Source organism: Lupinus angustifolius, chromosome LG08 (assembly GCF_001865875.1).
Source record: "Lupinus angustifolius cultivar Tanjil chromosome LG08, LupAngTanjil_v1.0, whole genome shotgun sequence".
NCBI lineage: Eukaryota > Viridiplantae > Streptophyta > Magnoliopsida > Fabales > Fabaceae > Lupinus > Lupinus angustifolius.
The window spans coordinates 24,062,366-24,079,723 of record NC_032016.1 but is presented as its reverse complement, the minus strand read 5'-3'; the positions used below and the strand labels follow the sequence as shown (position 1 = coordinate 24,079,723).

Below are 17,358 nucleotides of genomic sequence, written 5' to 3'. Positions count from 1 at the left end.
AATATATAAATATTACACTAATAAGAAATTAGTATATAGAGAACTAATTTCGTTAAGTAAAATATAATTGACTCGAATAGAAACTGTGGGTGGTGAGGAGCATACACTATAGTGCTAAACTGCTAATTAAAAGCATTGAAAAATTAACAAATATAATATTATAAGTAGCAAGTAAGATGTTAAACGGGAGACAAACACGCAAACGTTTCTTTATAATTCACGCTCCACCCTTCAAAAACAAAACTAGTAACTTCATTTCACATATTCCCCTTAATATGAACACTGATACCCGTGAAACGCTGTCGTATTGGTGCTTCAACTGCACCCGCTACGTTCACGTTGTGAACCACAACAACATCACTTGTCCTCACTGCGAAACCGGTTTCATCGAACGGATCCAACCCGATCCATCACCCAATCACCCTCTCACTCCTTTCCCCGACGAGTCAACGTTGACCAGACCAGCCATCCGCCGGAGACACCGTAACGTCACCATCCACTCGCCGATCAACCCTGTCATCGTTCTCCGTTCACATGGACACGTCAGCGCCGGCTACGACGATACCGTCTTCGAATTGTACCACGACGACGGCAACGGTCTCCGTCCCTTGCCGACTGCTATGTCGGATTTCTTGTTAGGATCTGGTTTCAATAGCTTGTTGCAGCAGTTTTCTCAGGTCGAGGTGAACGGGTTTGATAGGCCGGAGAATCCGCCGGCGTCAAAGGCAACGATCGAATTGATTCCGACGATCGCGATCGAAGAATCGCACATATGTACCGAATCACACTGTGCGGTTTGCAAAGAAGAGTTCGAGCTTGGTTCCGAAGCGCGTGAGTTACCGTGCAAGCATATTTACCACTCCGATTGCATTCTTCCATGGCTATCGTTGCGAAACTCATGTCCTGTGTGCCGCAGCGAGCTTCCTTCGGCTCAGAATCCTCAAGTTTCCAGTGAAATCGATGAAGAATCGACCGGGTTCACGATTTTGAGGCTGCCAGGCGGAGGAATTGCCGTCGGTAGGTTTTCCGGTAGCCGGAGAACCAGCGAGAGTCGGTTACCGGCTTTGTACACCGAAATGGAACGTGCAATGAATAATAGAAGTGGAACTTCGATCAGTATTTCGCGCACAGCGAGAAGGAATAGGGTTAGGGAAAGTGGCATTGTTCGTAGGGCTTTTCGTAATTTCATATCATTCTTTGGTTTTAGCTCTTCATCTCGGAGTAGAAGACTTAGCTCATTGAGTTCTCTATTCAATAGAGGAAGCAGAACGTTTGTCATAGAAGTTTAATTCATTTATGATTTCGCTTTTTTTTTGTTGTTAAAGAAAGCATACATTAAAACATCAATTCTGTAAATAGCAAATCATTAGCTACTAGCACTGACAAGAAAATGCATATATTGCTTTCAGTCAAATTATTAAATGAGAAAAATAATATATATATATATAATCCAAATAAATGGTGATGATGTATTAACTGTATATAAATTTTTATACTATCAAATATCAATACATGGATATTACAATATTATTAAATAGTCAGTATAAGCTGTGGTTTACTACTTGTTCAGAAATGTTCAATGGTTGGGAGAGAAGAGGTTACATGTGGAATGCAATTTGAATCCTTAACAATCTTCTAGTGGTCAGGTTAGTTATTTAAAATTTTCAATTTCTGCAGTACCCAATAATACCCTTGCTAGGCTTTCATATGTTCTTGGTTAGTTGTTGGCACATACCTATTTTCGTAATATTGTCTTGACTGTGCTCTGCCAGTACAATGCATTTCATGAATTCCCTTCACTTTTTTGACTCCTACCAACTTATTTAGGAAATTTGTTTGATGTATTAAGAATGGAAGTACACTATTATATAACCAAATTATTTGACAACATAAAGGAAATCTATTAAAAAATTAACTTTTTTTCATCTTAAAATGGAAGTAACATCTTTAATATCTACGCAATAAATTTTATGATAAAATTATATTATGACATAAACTTTAATTAAATTAGATAATTTTAATTTCACTATAAAAAATAGTCCTAACTCATACAAATATTATATATGACCCAAAATTTCTACCGACTTAACTATGGAACTAATTAGAAGGGAGGAGAGTAGTCTTTTTTTATTACGAGAGGTTGTATATTGTTGAATGAGAAGAACACAACACAAAAAGGGTTAAACTAACAATCTGGTTGCATGTTTTCAAAGTGGACGGTGTACATGAAAAAAGGTTGATGCCTTGATGGTAATGAGAAATTGAGAATAAGACCACTTCCTATGTGAACCAAAGTTTGACAATTAAATTTAAACCATGTGGAAAATACTTGCTTAATTTGAGATTTCTAAACTTTGAAATATCTCACAATTTCCAACAACTTCGGTTGTATTGGGCTAACTTTGGCTGTAATGGGATATAGGCTATCATTTGTGGGATGAAGATCACATATCCCCAAAAACTATTTCTCTTTATCTCTATCCAATCAAAACACACTAAATAATATAATTATTCATTTATGATTTTTCTATTTAATTTAATGATATATTTTAATTAGTCTGATATAACAATTTGGACATAAATAGGGATAGAGGATCTCCACTTGTCATTGGGATGGGATCACCTGTACCAACTTGGTGTCCTCATTCCTGTCCCGTTCCACTCATATATTGACATATGAAATTAATATATTATTTTAATAAAATAAAAATAAATTAAGGTATTATTTTTGACTTATTGACAAACATTGATCGGTAAATTGAGGTATTATTTTTTTGACTTATTGACGAACATTGATTGGTCTAGAACATGAGACATGAACTTTTATACGATAGAAGATCCATTCCCTTCTCATTGTGATGAGTACAAATTTGTGAATGCATGCAAAATGCCAATAGCTTCACGTGCAGTCTCATGTTGTTGAATTACACATCTTCACATGCTACCATCAATTGCAATTTTGATTTTGCAAGAGATGTAGCCTGTGTTTTGGATGAAGCAATATAAAATCTGTCTAAACTTTTACTCTTTAGTGTCTATATTAAGAATATTTGTCTAATCAACGGGTAATAAGTCTTAACTTTGTTATACCATTAGCAAATAAAACCCAAACAGATCAACATGTTTGAATTTATCTAGACGAAAGTTCTCTGAAGCCAAGAAAATTATTAGAACAATATATAATTATTGGTAGACATATTTCAATTCCTTCTCATATTAACCAAGTATGTTCATTTATATTATTCTTTTTAAATCTCATAATATTATAGTTTTTTTTTTCGTTAACGAGTGTTGTAGAAATATTGTTTTAGGAATACATATTGAGTAGGTGAATATTAAAGATTAGTTTTCTAACTTCCATATTATATCCTAGAAGCGCTTATTAGCATTCATCACATGATTTTGTCTCTTCTTTCGTTTTTTTCTCATTTTAACATGGAGATCTAGGCCCAATTTTAAGAAAGCACTCCGATTATTAATTATAATATGAGCAACAATATTCTTTTAGTTCTTTCAGTTAATTGTTTTGCAAAAATCTGAATATATAGCAGCCATGAGTGCATATGGGAAAAAAGCATGCGATTAAGGACTATGGCACGTAATTGAGACAATACATGTGAATCTAACGTTAACTACAGTCCAATAAGGTAGGAAAAGTATGAGACATACATAGAGTTAAAAATCAATCCTCTTCTGGCATGCTTCATTCTGAAACATGGACACTGATATACCTAACCGACCAAACACTAATTTCTAATTTGTATCTCTATATATATATATATATGCTAGTCCCGCATGCAGGTTGCTGTCTGTTATCTTATATCACTCAGACTCAGTGTCATTGTGGCCAGAAAAACGCAATATTGATGCAGACAAAATGATGGCCACTTTTGCTTCATCACGGGCTCTTTTTGTGCCTTTTCTCTTTGCAATCAGTTTTTTCTGAGTTAGGAATCACCTAACATAACTTAGGGTCCACATTTCTGTCTCATTCCACTTATACCAAGAATGTAAAATTGATATATTATTTTAATAAAATAAAATTAAAATAATATGTTATTTTTGACTTGTTAGCAAACAATAATTAATTCGGTCATAGAACATAAACTTTTATGAGACAAGGATCCCGTTCCTTTCTCTCGACCTTCCTTGAAATTTCTCTCGCTACTTCAAACCATCGAAGAGTTACAAAGCACTACAACTTTGATGTACGCATTATCTTCAACCTACTTATGTTTGTATATATATGATATTTAAAGTGCAACATTAAAGCTAAATTGGCCTAAAGCAGTTTGTATAACTTGGTGAGTCGGGGTGAGCATGAGGCGGGTTGGGATAGGTTAAGGCTTGTCCTTATTCGACCCTAAATATTGGTCGGGTCACTTTTTTGAAACCGACCTTAGACCCGAAGCTAAACCGATCCTAAATAACGATTGGGTCAGCCTTTAAACCTGACCCTAGACCCGATTAAATATAATGCATACTCATTTTAGATAAAGACTTCTCAATATTATTTATTATTATGACTATGTAGTTTGATATATAAAATGTTATATGTATATATATATTATTAATCATGTATATATTATGTAAAAATTAAAGAATAAATGATATTTTCGACCAAAAGGATATCATTACCTTACACACATGTGAGTAGAAACACATACAAACATATGAGTGAGTGACAATGGGATGGGACGGGTCGGGTCATGCTAGGTCCCTACCCGACCCTAAATATTGTTCGGGTCTATTTTTTAAACCCGAACCCAACCCTATACTCGATCGGACCCGACCATATTCGGACTCAATCATGATTGAACCATGTCGGGTGAACAGGTAAGGTCGAGTCCTACTCACCCCTCAAAAACCTAATTACAAGCACACAACAAAAAATGATCACACATATGTGCAATGTTTTCCATGCATGCAATGAATATATTTATTGGTTAGCTGGATATAGACTAATTTTTTAGTTCCTGACCAATGATATATTGCTACATAAATAAATAATATAATATTCTGATTAATACAAGATATAAAATAAGATTCTATTTCACACAAATTATATCTTGTCACTACTAACTTATTCTAATTCTATGATGCTATTAATGGCAATAAATAGTGGATGACAACAAAAAGAGGCAGGGAGTGAGACAGCTGCAAAGTGTATGGTTAGATGTGCCACTCACAAAATTCAATGCCCCATTGAAACAGGCCATAGCTATGCGTACAACCTCACCATTGTTGGAAAAGAGGGACTCTCTTTTGGCATTCATACTTCTCATTAGAGCTGTCAAGACGAGGCTAGCCCGTCAAAACTCGAAAATTTATAGAGTTTGAGTATTATTTTAAGTATTTTTTATTGAATTTATATTTTTTAACTCGACCTGACCAGACTATTTTAAATTCAGACTCAGGCCGAGCTTACCCGGGCGGGTTCGGGCTACCCGTTTTACTTATTTGTTTTGATATTTTTAGGACTTATGGCTTGATAATAAACATTAAATGAAAATTTACAAAACAACTTATAATAAAAATAGATAATAAGTACTATATTATTGTGTATTTAAGTATTAACTCATCATCAAGTTAGTAAATCACTATTAACATTATAATTTCTTTGATGGAAAATTTATCATATATAACATTTCTAACCTTGCAACATGAAAGTTATATTTTGTAGAATTTAATTGTAAGAAATCCGGTTACATCTGGATAAACGTGTCACGGTTCAATATAATCCACGCCATAAATGCATCGGAAGAAGATGATGGAAAAACAATTACAATTGTCATAACAAATATGTTTGGTCGCATATGCATAACAAATATGTTAAAAAAAGTTATACGTTAATATCAAATTATATATATTTTTCTAAATAGATTAAATATGTTTAAAAAATTCATTTTTTTTAGTTTATGCGGGCCGACCTGCCACAACCCGCTTAGGGCTACAATTGAATATGCATAAATTTTATCCGGACTTTTTAGCTCAGCTCAGTTTAGCCCAACCTCAAGTTCAATGTTAGTAAGATTAGGAACTATTTATATGTTTCGATCGAACAACAAATTGTTATTTTTAATAAGTAGTTTTAAAAATAATAAAAAATTACTAAAAAGATTAATAAAAAAATAAAAAACATAAAATATATGAAGAAATGCGTCCCCTCGATTCGGCCACAAGAGTAGGTTATGGAATAGTCTTTTTGTCGGCTTTCCCATTTTGACACCTCTATTTCTCACTCTGTATGCATGGACCCCTAATCCCCCTTCATAGTCTCAACCAATCTTACCCATTCACCAAACCCTATAAGGATGTGCCCATCCTTTTTTTGGTGTTGAGATCCTCTCCTACTCAAGAGTCCAATAGTTAGTATAATAATTTATAATATTTTTATTTAAATATAATTTAAAATTTGGATTATTAAATATTTTTAGGATACATGTTAGTATCTATACACCGGACAATATTAATTTCATCATTTTTGGCACAAGTCTCAAGTATTCATCATTATTGAATAAGTACATTATAACTTTTAACACTATGATTTTTATTCTGATTTGTGTGCAACTTATAAATAATAGTATAAAATAACAGTTGTGGTGAAAAAGAAAGGGAATTATGATAGTGGCTATAATAATTGAATATAGGTGAGTGGTGGAGCGTGGATCCGTAGGCTATGATTGCACAAGCCCTTGAGAGTTGAGACAGGGGGTGGCCCAAATATCTCTGATGCCTACACTATTCACGCACTTCCTGCTTCTGGGTCCCTCTACATTTTCCCCAGTAACGGTACTCTGCACGCTCAACCAAACTTAACACAAACTCTTAATTAATTTTGCCTAATAATTTGGCCAACCAAGATTTGTTCTCGGGTGCCATATTCCAAATCTAATCTTCCATTACTTAAAACATGACATATTAGTTAAACTTTTCAAATATTTATTATTTTATTTTTGTTACATTATCATTAATGTAAAATATGATTTGAAACATAGTTCAATATACCAAATCTCTATTCATCTTTTACTTTTGGTAAGAGGTGGGTTCAATTTTCATACTACAATTTTTCTAAGTAAATTCCCAAAGTAACCTATCTCCACACAAGCATGTATTGTTAATTCCTACTTCCGAAAGGATCTTATGTAGGAGTATTAACTATTAAGTTTCAAAATATTAAGGATTAATTTAGTGTTATAAGATCTCATTAAATCGTTAAGATGATCGAAAGGTAAAAGATTTAATTCCTGAAAGTCATACTTGTTAGAAATGATAGTTACACATCAAAAGAGATTAATTTCTTATTTAATAAGGTGAGAGATACTTTGGTAGTATAAAAAAATTTTGAATACCAAACTTAGCCCTCATTTGATATTTGCACACCAGAATTTGTATACCAATTTGACTTGGAAATTATTCATGTCATCAAATTTTCATGTAGTGTAGTTATGTCCTAATTATCTACCATGGATCATACTATTATTATTTTTTAAACAAAAAAATCACCAGTAATTATAAAATAAGGGTAAACAATAAAGAAGTGAGGAATTATTACATGTTTCGTACTTAATGGACTCAACCAAATCTTCAATATCAATTACTAATCATGCCTTCATGATTTAAAATTATATAAACTTATTTCATATGAATAATGAAAATGTGATTGAGATCCTTCATCTCTTAGAAAAAGCATTTTTTTAGTTTTTTACATATTTAGTTCCCCTCTAAACTGTTATTAATTACAGTTTATGATTATCGAAGACTAATAATGAATCAATTGGTTTTGACATGTATGTGGACAAAGACGTGAAACCAGAGAATACATATTTTCTTCCAGCATATCAAATCACACCTTGGTCATCGTTGAAACATATCAAGGACCAAGCAATGTTTCAAATTTTGCAGCTTCTATGAACAACATATATTTTACTCAACATTATTTCTTTGGGCAAAATAGTAACACTGAGACTTTCAAGTTGTACCCATTAATCCATTGAAATTCAACTATACGGGGACTCCACCAAACAACACTAGGTAAATAATTGCACCAAGAGTGTGATGATACCTTATAATACACGTGTGCAGGTTGTGTTGTAGAACACCAACATTTTGGGATCTGAAAAGTGAAAACCATCTTTTGCATCACCAAGGGTTCAATTTCAAGTTTTCAACGTTGTGGGGCTAGGTTTTGGGAACTTTAATAATTCTAGTGCAGACCCTGCAAAGTTCAATCTTGTTGACCCTGTGAGAGGAACACTATTGGTGTGCCCTCTGGTGGTTAATTGGGTTACAGTTTGATTTCTTACCTACACAACACAGGTGATTTTCTTAATTCTATAATCTATATCGTTAATCTTTTGTGAGGAAATCTTTTTATCCTCTAATTTATTAAGTCAATCATTATAGTAAATAATAATTTAATAAATAATTCTAACCAACTATCTTGTGATTGTTGTATTAAAAGGTTTGTGAAAGAATCTTAAATATTTAAGATTTGAATTCTTGAAATGGAATTGTATGTAAAGGGAGTAGATTGTATAATCTTTATATCATTAAGTGGATTAAGATCATAAAGTACTTGTCTACTTTAAATAAATGATCATACTTTATAGGTCTTAAGACTTTTAAACAGATGATATAAATGGCTGAAACATGTGTTTGGTTGATGCAATGCCACTTTGATGTGCAACTTAGTTGGGAAGGTGGTGTTCTTTTTAAAATTAAATAGTAACTCAGAGCTTGATTCATAATACGTTTATCTGTCACACTCTAACCACTGCTGTAGTAATTTGTTCCCTTTGTAATATTTATGATAAATTTCAGTATTTGTATTATCTTTTTTTAAAGGAGTATTTGTATCGTAGAACATACATTCAAGGGATACATTATTATAGTTATATAAAAACTTATAATAAACTGTCATAATAATATGGATAATGTACAAGATGTTAATTAATCTCGTAATATTAATCACATATACTAATAAGGTTTTGGTTTAGTAATGTAAGGCCTCACTAGACCATCCAAGTCGAATGTTCGATTTCTAGGAGTAATATTTATTAAGAGGGACAACCATAAACCTTGAAATAGATTAATTTTCTAATCACAAAAATGTGAAGAAATACTTGTACAAAAAAAATCATGTATATGACCATACAAAAAATCTATGGGTCACCTAATTAGCATGAATATCCCGTAGGTTGGTACCACCCTAGAAGAGTCTTGTTGACCATGATAATAATCATTCATTCATTCTTTTCTTTTTAGTCTTTAACAGAACTGAGGACCAACCATACCTGGAGCTAGCACGTATAGATCACCCCATGTATTAATTCTTTGAGCAACGTCCTAGAGGAGGGAACTAGTACTGGTTTGTAGGACCCATACATGCATTTCCACATCACTACCTTCCTTCTATTTAGGCATTGTTGAGATCCCATTATAAGAAAGTTAATACTTTTGGCTTAATTGCTTATGTAGAGTGCTAATGATCCCATAATAAAGTTAAATTGAGGTTGATGAGAATCCTTAATTGATGCTAGTCTCACATAAATCATATTAGGACCAATTGTTTGACCAGAAGCAAAAAAATTGTGGCAACTCTTATGGTGGGTTCAGTAATAAATGATGCTTATCTTATCTGGATTCTGACTATCACGATTTTATCTTATTCATGCATAGTGACAAATGAACATAATGTCACTAAAAAATTTCCCTGTATATCTACAGTGTTACAAATGTTTGTTATGATTTTCATTTTTAAATATGACAGTAATAGATACCAACTTAAAGAGTGTACATGATATCTAATATCAATATGTGAAATGCAATACACTTCATTTCTTCTTAGACTTGTTACATTTTGGTGGAATATTTCAAAGTAAAGGCTACTAATAATTACGATGAGTGTGACCAGGGTGAAGAAAAAGAAAGATTCCAACTCTATAACCATGACAACACCAATTATATATTTATGTGTGGCACCTAAGCTCCTAGGCCTCAAAGGTGATTGAGATTTTCCCTTCTGGTATGTGTCACTTTTAAATTGAAGAGTAAGAAAGGAAAGGAAAAAATAATACATAAAGCAAAACTTTGGTCTGGTAAGTACAACTAATTATGAATTAAACAATCCGGGGTTACTTTTGTTTGTTGTGAGAAAAGTCAGAAAACAAAGAAGGAACGTGGCTTGCATTTTCAATGCAGATCTAAATATTATTATAATGGGAAGGTGAAGCAGTTAGAATAATATCATTTCCCTATGCTCTTCTTGAAAATAAACATTTCCTTCTAAACACACAAATATAGTGCAAGAGATATGGCAGAATCATAGAATCAGATGCAGGATTTAATTAGCACATGAAAGCTTCTTCTGGATGCTAAACCAAATGAGAAATGTAGTATTATCATAGTTGTTGTTCTTTAATAAGAATCTCGAGTAGTAAAAGTTTATAACAGCTCTAAATCAAGATTATAAGTTCTTTGGCTGTAGGGTAAAGATTAGCCTAAACTGAAATAATGTTGTTGATAATATACACACATATCTATTTTGAGCAATGTGTAAATCTTATAACTCACCTTAGATGATTTGTAATTACAATCGAATATATAATATTAAAAAAGAAAAAGAAAAAAGATATTGGATCCCTTCTAGATCAGATAGCAAAAAAATGGTCCATGTTGCAATTATACCATAAAATCTGAAAAGGGTATTTGTCTAATAGACTTGTTATGCTGTCTGCTTCTTCAAGAATCACCATGCTTGTGCCAACAAACTAACATAGCCACACACCTTCTCATGATGTAAAATCTGGCTTTTTGTTCTTTAGCTATGTTGGTACATTTCTTACCTATGGATGAGTTTTTCTGTGAGTAGCTCCTAGGAAGGTTATTATTACATTTGGATGTAGAAGAAGAACCCTTTGTGGACATGCTTCTAATAAGGAGAGGGGAGTTTGAAGAAGAGCCTCTAGTTGAAGAACTTCTTGAGAAAAATGACTTAGTGGAAGTGGATTCATGGCTGCTTGAACCTGTTTCCTTCTTTGATATCTTCCACTTTTCATCCATCAGAAACTGTTAATGTACTGTAATATCTTGAACTAGCTCCAACACAGTGTAAACTTGACTCTTGGTGTGTTTATGTGTGAGAGAGGAATGGTGAATCTGACAAGAGATAAGAAAGAAAGTTGATTATAGTGGAACTGTGTAGTGTATAAATACAAGGGTTCACACAGAGATCATAAAAAAATTGTTGAGTAAAATTTGATGCTATAGTGTGCTAATTAAATATAGATATCAGATATCTTACGCCATCATTCATGTATATATTAATATTTGTTAGTTATTTAAAAGTTTGGATGATAATATTTACAAGTTGTTAATTTTAAAAATTAAACAACTAAAATTACTAATTATTAATAAAAAAATTAATGGATAATTGAGGAGTGTACATATTCTCACTGTAAGTTTAAGCAAAGATACCTTAAGTTGAACAGTATATATTACCAACATTTTAGGCACTTTATATATTCCTACTTTTCACTGTAGCTTTTGACTGTTTCTTACTTTGAAATAAGCTCACATGAAATCTACCAACACATACTTTTATACTATAATAACAAAATAGTAATTTGTTTATTAGTAAATTGATTTACAAATTAAAAGTGACACATAACTTTTTATATTATAAAATTCAGTTGATTAATTTTATAAGGAAATATATCATTAATCAACTTCAAATTTTATTTGGAATTTGGAAGCAGAAGATTTGTGCTTTTGGTTGATGTGAGTGGCCTTGGCACTTGGGACTGATACACATGAAACCTTGTCCCTTGAATAGCCTCGAATAACTTCTGATTCTTTTTGGAGACACGCCTCTTGTACAGTTCTAAAATGGCAATCACTTATAAAAATCATATATTCATATGTGATGTAGAAGAGAGAGAGAAATTTCTTATTTTTTTTTATTAATGTGTATTGCATCAACTATAATATAAAGAGTTTAATATGTATGTACCATCATTACACTCATAACACATCATCCACTATTGATTTGTATTACTTTAATTTAAGACTCAATGATACATATAAACGATAGATAACATACCCACATTAAATGGCATCACATAAGAACAGTGTATCTTACTTATTAAGTAGACTACAATATTAGCTGTTCTCATGTGGAGGAGTTGTGCAAGTTTTAACATTAAAAGACCTTCCAAATATGTATAATTTCATCACACTAGTTCCTAATTCACTTAAGATGCTATGTTCCTTAGGCAGAAAATGTGCACATGGATGGAAGCATCAACTCAACAATATTCATGATAGTCAAAAGGTGTGTCTGAGTTATAACTCTTAAGAATTAGCATAAGAGACTAACGTTCATCATCCTTATATCTTATTCTTATGAACGTGACTGTTGTGTTTCTATTCACACTGATGAAATTGGTTTTAAAATTAGTAATTTTGTTCAGACCTAGCATTCTAGGTAACTGTGATCTTTCAAAAAAATATGCATTATAAGATATTGCAATAAAATACTATATATTCCTTAAATGATCTTAAACCCTTGCACCGTTTTCTTAGTTATGATTTTTTTATATTATAGGATAATTAATTAGCAAGTGGGTGATATAGATATGATGATCAATCATTCTTATGATCACTGCAATCACATAGCACTTACTCTACCTCCTATCTATGGATTCGGTGCTAAAGTATCTTTTTCTCCTTTTTAATCTTAGATATAGATATAGGTTTCATATTTTTCTACTCAATGAAAACCTTAGTTTATTTTGTAAATTTTGTGACAATCACAACTAGTGCTGAATACATTATAGGATTTAGATAATACCCACATTATTATATTCATTAAATAATTCATTGAAGGAATGGATTCTTAAGCACATGGCAACTACGTAACAAGAGCAGTATTCATCAGATTCCAAATATTTTAATATATGAAAGTAGAGTCTGAAATTAATACCTTCAACGAAAGGCATATTAAACTTAACATATGAAGGTGTTTTTTTTCCTTCTTTTTGTACTAATGTCGTCATAGAATTTGCCGCACTCAGTAGTCAGTACTGTGGTCACAGACTCCAGTTAAATATATCAAACTGCAGTTCTTAAAGCAGCAACAAACTTTTTTTGGGAGATTGAAAAAATATATAAAATGTACAAGAGGAATCCAATGAGTTAGAAACAAACGTTGTTTCTCAAGATTATTTGACTGGTCAAATTTTTTTTTTGCAATCAATGCTTGAAAGTATCATTATCCTTATTCCTTTAGTAAACAAAATTAGTATAGATTTTTCTTTTTGGTTGAGCATATAAAGGGTAATTTGAGTCAATGTGAAAAAAGTATTTTCTTTAGTACCTTTTGAAAGCTTGACTTGCAATCTGGCATGCACAGTAGGAGAAAAGTTTGAGGTAGCTAGAAATGTAGCCAAGTTATTAAAATCAAAAGGCAAAGATATGCAATCAAGTTATAAAGGAGTGAGAGTTGAGAGTAGTCAAAATATGACATGGATGGTCAACACATGTCATGTCACGTGGTGTTTATTTGATCATTAGTCCAAAAACATGATTATGGATTCTTTATCTCCCCTGTTAATCTTATGTGTAAGGTAAAAAGAGGATTTAATAATTTATAATTTTCTTGTTTAAGAATAGTTTAAAATGTGGACCATTAAATTTTCTTTATTAACATATGTCATAATCTTTATGTATTGGACCCTCCAGTATCCGAGATGATAGTTTTCTTCTGGTCCAAAAAATTCCAATTAGCTTATTGAGGTGGTGTTTTTGGGTTTTGACAATGGTTTTGTTGGGCATATCTAATTGAGAGAATATGGGGAATCTCACATGTAGACATGTGATTTGCTTAATGGATGATGATTTGGTCAGGTGGGGACTGGGGAGTGTGCATTTTGTTTCAAATAAATACATTTTTTATCTCACTAAACAATGGCCACCCCATTGCGTACTCAACTTGTGGTGCTGTTCAAGACATATTCTAGTTATAAGTTTTCCACCACGTTAATCAAATAGCAAGTATTCATCTCTTCATTTAATTGTTTCTCCATTTCTTGTTTTTCCTTCTTCTATTAACTAAGTTTGTTGTTGATTCTAATTACTTAAGATATCATAAAGTGTGTAAAGGTTTTATCAATGATTAAATAAAAGGGAATGGGTATCTCCTCGTATAAGGAGATGATTTATCTCCTCCTACCAGTGAAATGATGATATGTGTCATGTTTCATCATTTTGTATAAAAATATTTTTAAAAAATAAACAAAATAGCACACATGTCACATTTTTACTGACTAGAGGAGATAAGTTATCTCCTGATATGAGAAGATATATTATTCTCTTAAATAATATACGTTTAAATAGTGGTGTAAGAGTCTACTCCATTCCCAAAAAAAAGTTATAAGTTTAAATGTTCAATGCAAAATGGGACTCAGAACAAGTTTATTATTCATATGATAAGAGATACATTTGGTTATACAAAAAAAATATTCGATATCAGACATTATTTTATAATTTACATGAAATACATAAAAATCAATGATTTAATATGTATATACTGACAATGTAAATGTTTTTTACACTGTCAGTCAATCATCTACCGTTGACTCTTAAATAAAAGTAATACAAAACAATGGTAGATGATATGCTAACAGTGTAAAAAAATTTACACTGATAGTCTACAGATTTTAAACTCAAAAATCAATACAGCATCTTCAATTTAAACTTTACATGCCAATTTCTCATTTGAATACAGTATCTTTTTGGGGTATAGAAGAAATTAACCAGTTCCATATATTTTGATACGATAGAGACAGGTTGTGTTGGAAGGAGTTTGAAAATATGGGAATGGATAGGGATCTCCCCACTACTATAGAGGAGAGCTATGAAACACGGATTCGTCAAACACCCTCATGTATCGGTGTCCGACATGGATACATTTAGATTTGTGAAGGATATATATCCATAGAGTATCTAAAAATTAAAAAAATAAAATAAAATAAATAAATATTAAGACACGTATCCGATTCGTTTTCAATAAAATATATGATATATAGATCCGTCTTCAGTAAAATATAGGATTATAGATTCGTTTCCAATAAAACAAGATAAAATAGATTTGTTTCCAATAAAACATGATAAAATAGATTCGTTTCTAATAAAATAGAATAAGATAGATTCGTTTTCATTAAAATAAGATAAGATATATTTGTCATGGAGGGCAATGATTTTAGGATATATTTGTTTTCATTAAAATAGGATAAAATAGATTTGTTATGGAGGCATGATTTTAAATTTCCATTATATTTTTTACTTTGGATATTTTGATTTACACTTATAATTTTATCATATTTTATGTGTTTTTATTATTTTATACGCGTATTCCTGAACGTATTGTATCCTGTATTTTGAAAAAATACGTATCGACGTATCAGATACATATTGTACCCGACACACATATCAATATCCGTGCTTCATAGGAATAGAGTATTGGACGGTGATTATAACATGTGGTGAAAAAAGTTTTGAAGATCATAATTTTAAGTTTTTTAATAAAAAATAAAATATATTCTTTTTTCTCACATTTTAATACTTCAGTGTCGAATATTAGAGAGGAGTTAGGCTTAACCAAAAATTTGAGAACATTCAAATTATCAAACCAGATTTTTGTGAGCACTGAGCAGAGTTTCGCTGACAACTTGGTGGTCAAATCCGTAATGGATTATTAATTTGCTAATTTGCGTACTCGGTTACCATATATACATCTATCCTTAAGAAAACAAAACTTTATAAATGTATGAAGTTACAACATTTCTATACTTCTATATAGTATATAAAATTAAAATATGAGTTTAAAATCTAAGTATTAAGAATGTAAATTTTTTACACTATCAACATATCATCAACAATTAATTTATAATTTATATTACTTTTGTTTGAGTGTCAATGATAGTTAATAAATCAATGGTGGATAATTTGCTGACAATATACAAAATACTTACCTTGTAGTGTATACATATTAAATCCTTAAAATATTTGTTAAGCCAAATAAATAATTTAACATGCATAATTTTTTATTCCAAAATTGCTCTCTTATATAATTTTTGAAAATGTGTTAATGTGTCTCATCTTTTTATTTACATTCTATTGTTTTATTTCTATTAATTTTAATCTCACTTTTTTGTCCTACTATTGTGTCAATTATATTTATTTTTCTACTTTTTTCTTATAGAAACTGAATGATAAAGTTAACTAAATGTGTTTGTTATACTTTATGATAAAAAGATTAGGGTGTACTTATCAATGAACAATATACATGTAGAAACATTTACTCTATTACTAACAACAACCTTATTATCAATATTGTCAATAATTTAAACGAGTCTTCTCTCTTTATGTGATGTTCTCTCTTTCCTTTACTTTTCTTATTTTCAAGAGACGTAAGCATTTCATTAATTAAATCCTTTAATATTTAATAAACCCGAGTATACAATCAATCTTAAACAATAAGAACACACTAGTGCAAGCTAGTTTTTATAATCTTTAAACTTAACCAAACATTCTTAAATAAAATGTAAAATATATTACCACAAGCAAAATTGGGCTAACATCAGAGAAGTTGAAGACTATTTTGTCACCTTCAATGAAGGATTCAAAGAGTCTAAACCAGCTTCAAATACAAGTAGCCTGAAAGATTATTTGGGTTTGTATGTGGTTTTCCAAGCCCAGCCCACCAGGATTAGTCCACAAAATATACTAAGCAAGGAAAATACCCACAATAAAGTAACACTATTATCAACACTAGCATGTTGGCAGTCACTCCGTGTCTGTCGATCCACATTTTTTAATTTTTAATATTAAATATTTAATTTTTATATATTTTATTTTAGAGATTTATATCACTTTTTCGTACATGATATTATAATTTTTTGAAAAAATGAATTATGATATTATTAAAAAATACATTGCTAGTTTAATATATTTAGTGGATGTAACTTCCTCTAACCTTCATTTATATTTTTATTGTTTGAAAAAATATTGTAATAATTATTAATTATAAGGATAAAATAGGTAATTAGAAATTATGTCATGTAAGTAGTTTTAATATGTTTTAATTTTATATATAGTATATATGAGTTTAATTTTGGTGAAAATTTTATACTGTTAAACATTGTAGTTCATACTTCATAGTCATTCTATCTGAAAGTATAGTTTCAATATGTTATCAGCAACTGTCATAGGTAATTATCAGTAACTAATTTACTTGATGATGTTGGCTACAGTATAATTGAATCAGAAGGATTTATCTGATGCCACACTTTTTAT

At 31.1% G+C, this 17,358-nt stretch overlaps 1 protein-coding gene across 1 annotated transcript; it reads left to right on the top strand.

The window, feature by feature from the left end:
- Positions 202 to 1,366, top strand: LOC109355397 (E3 ubiquitin-protein ligase RDUF2-like). Its single transcript, XM_019598538.1, has one exon. It carries the CDS (start codon positions 276 to 278, stop codon positions 1,287 to 1,289), a length of 1,014 nt encoding a protein of 337 aa, XP_019454083.1. The 5' UTR covers positions 202 to 275; the 3' UTR covers positions 1,290 to 1,366.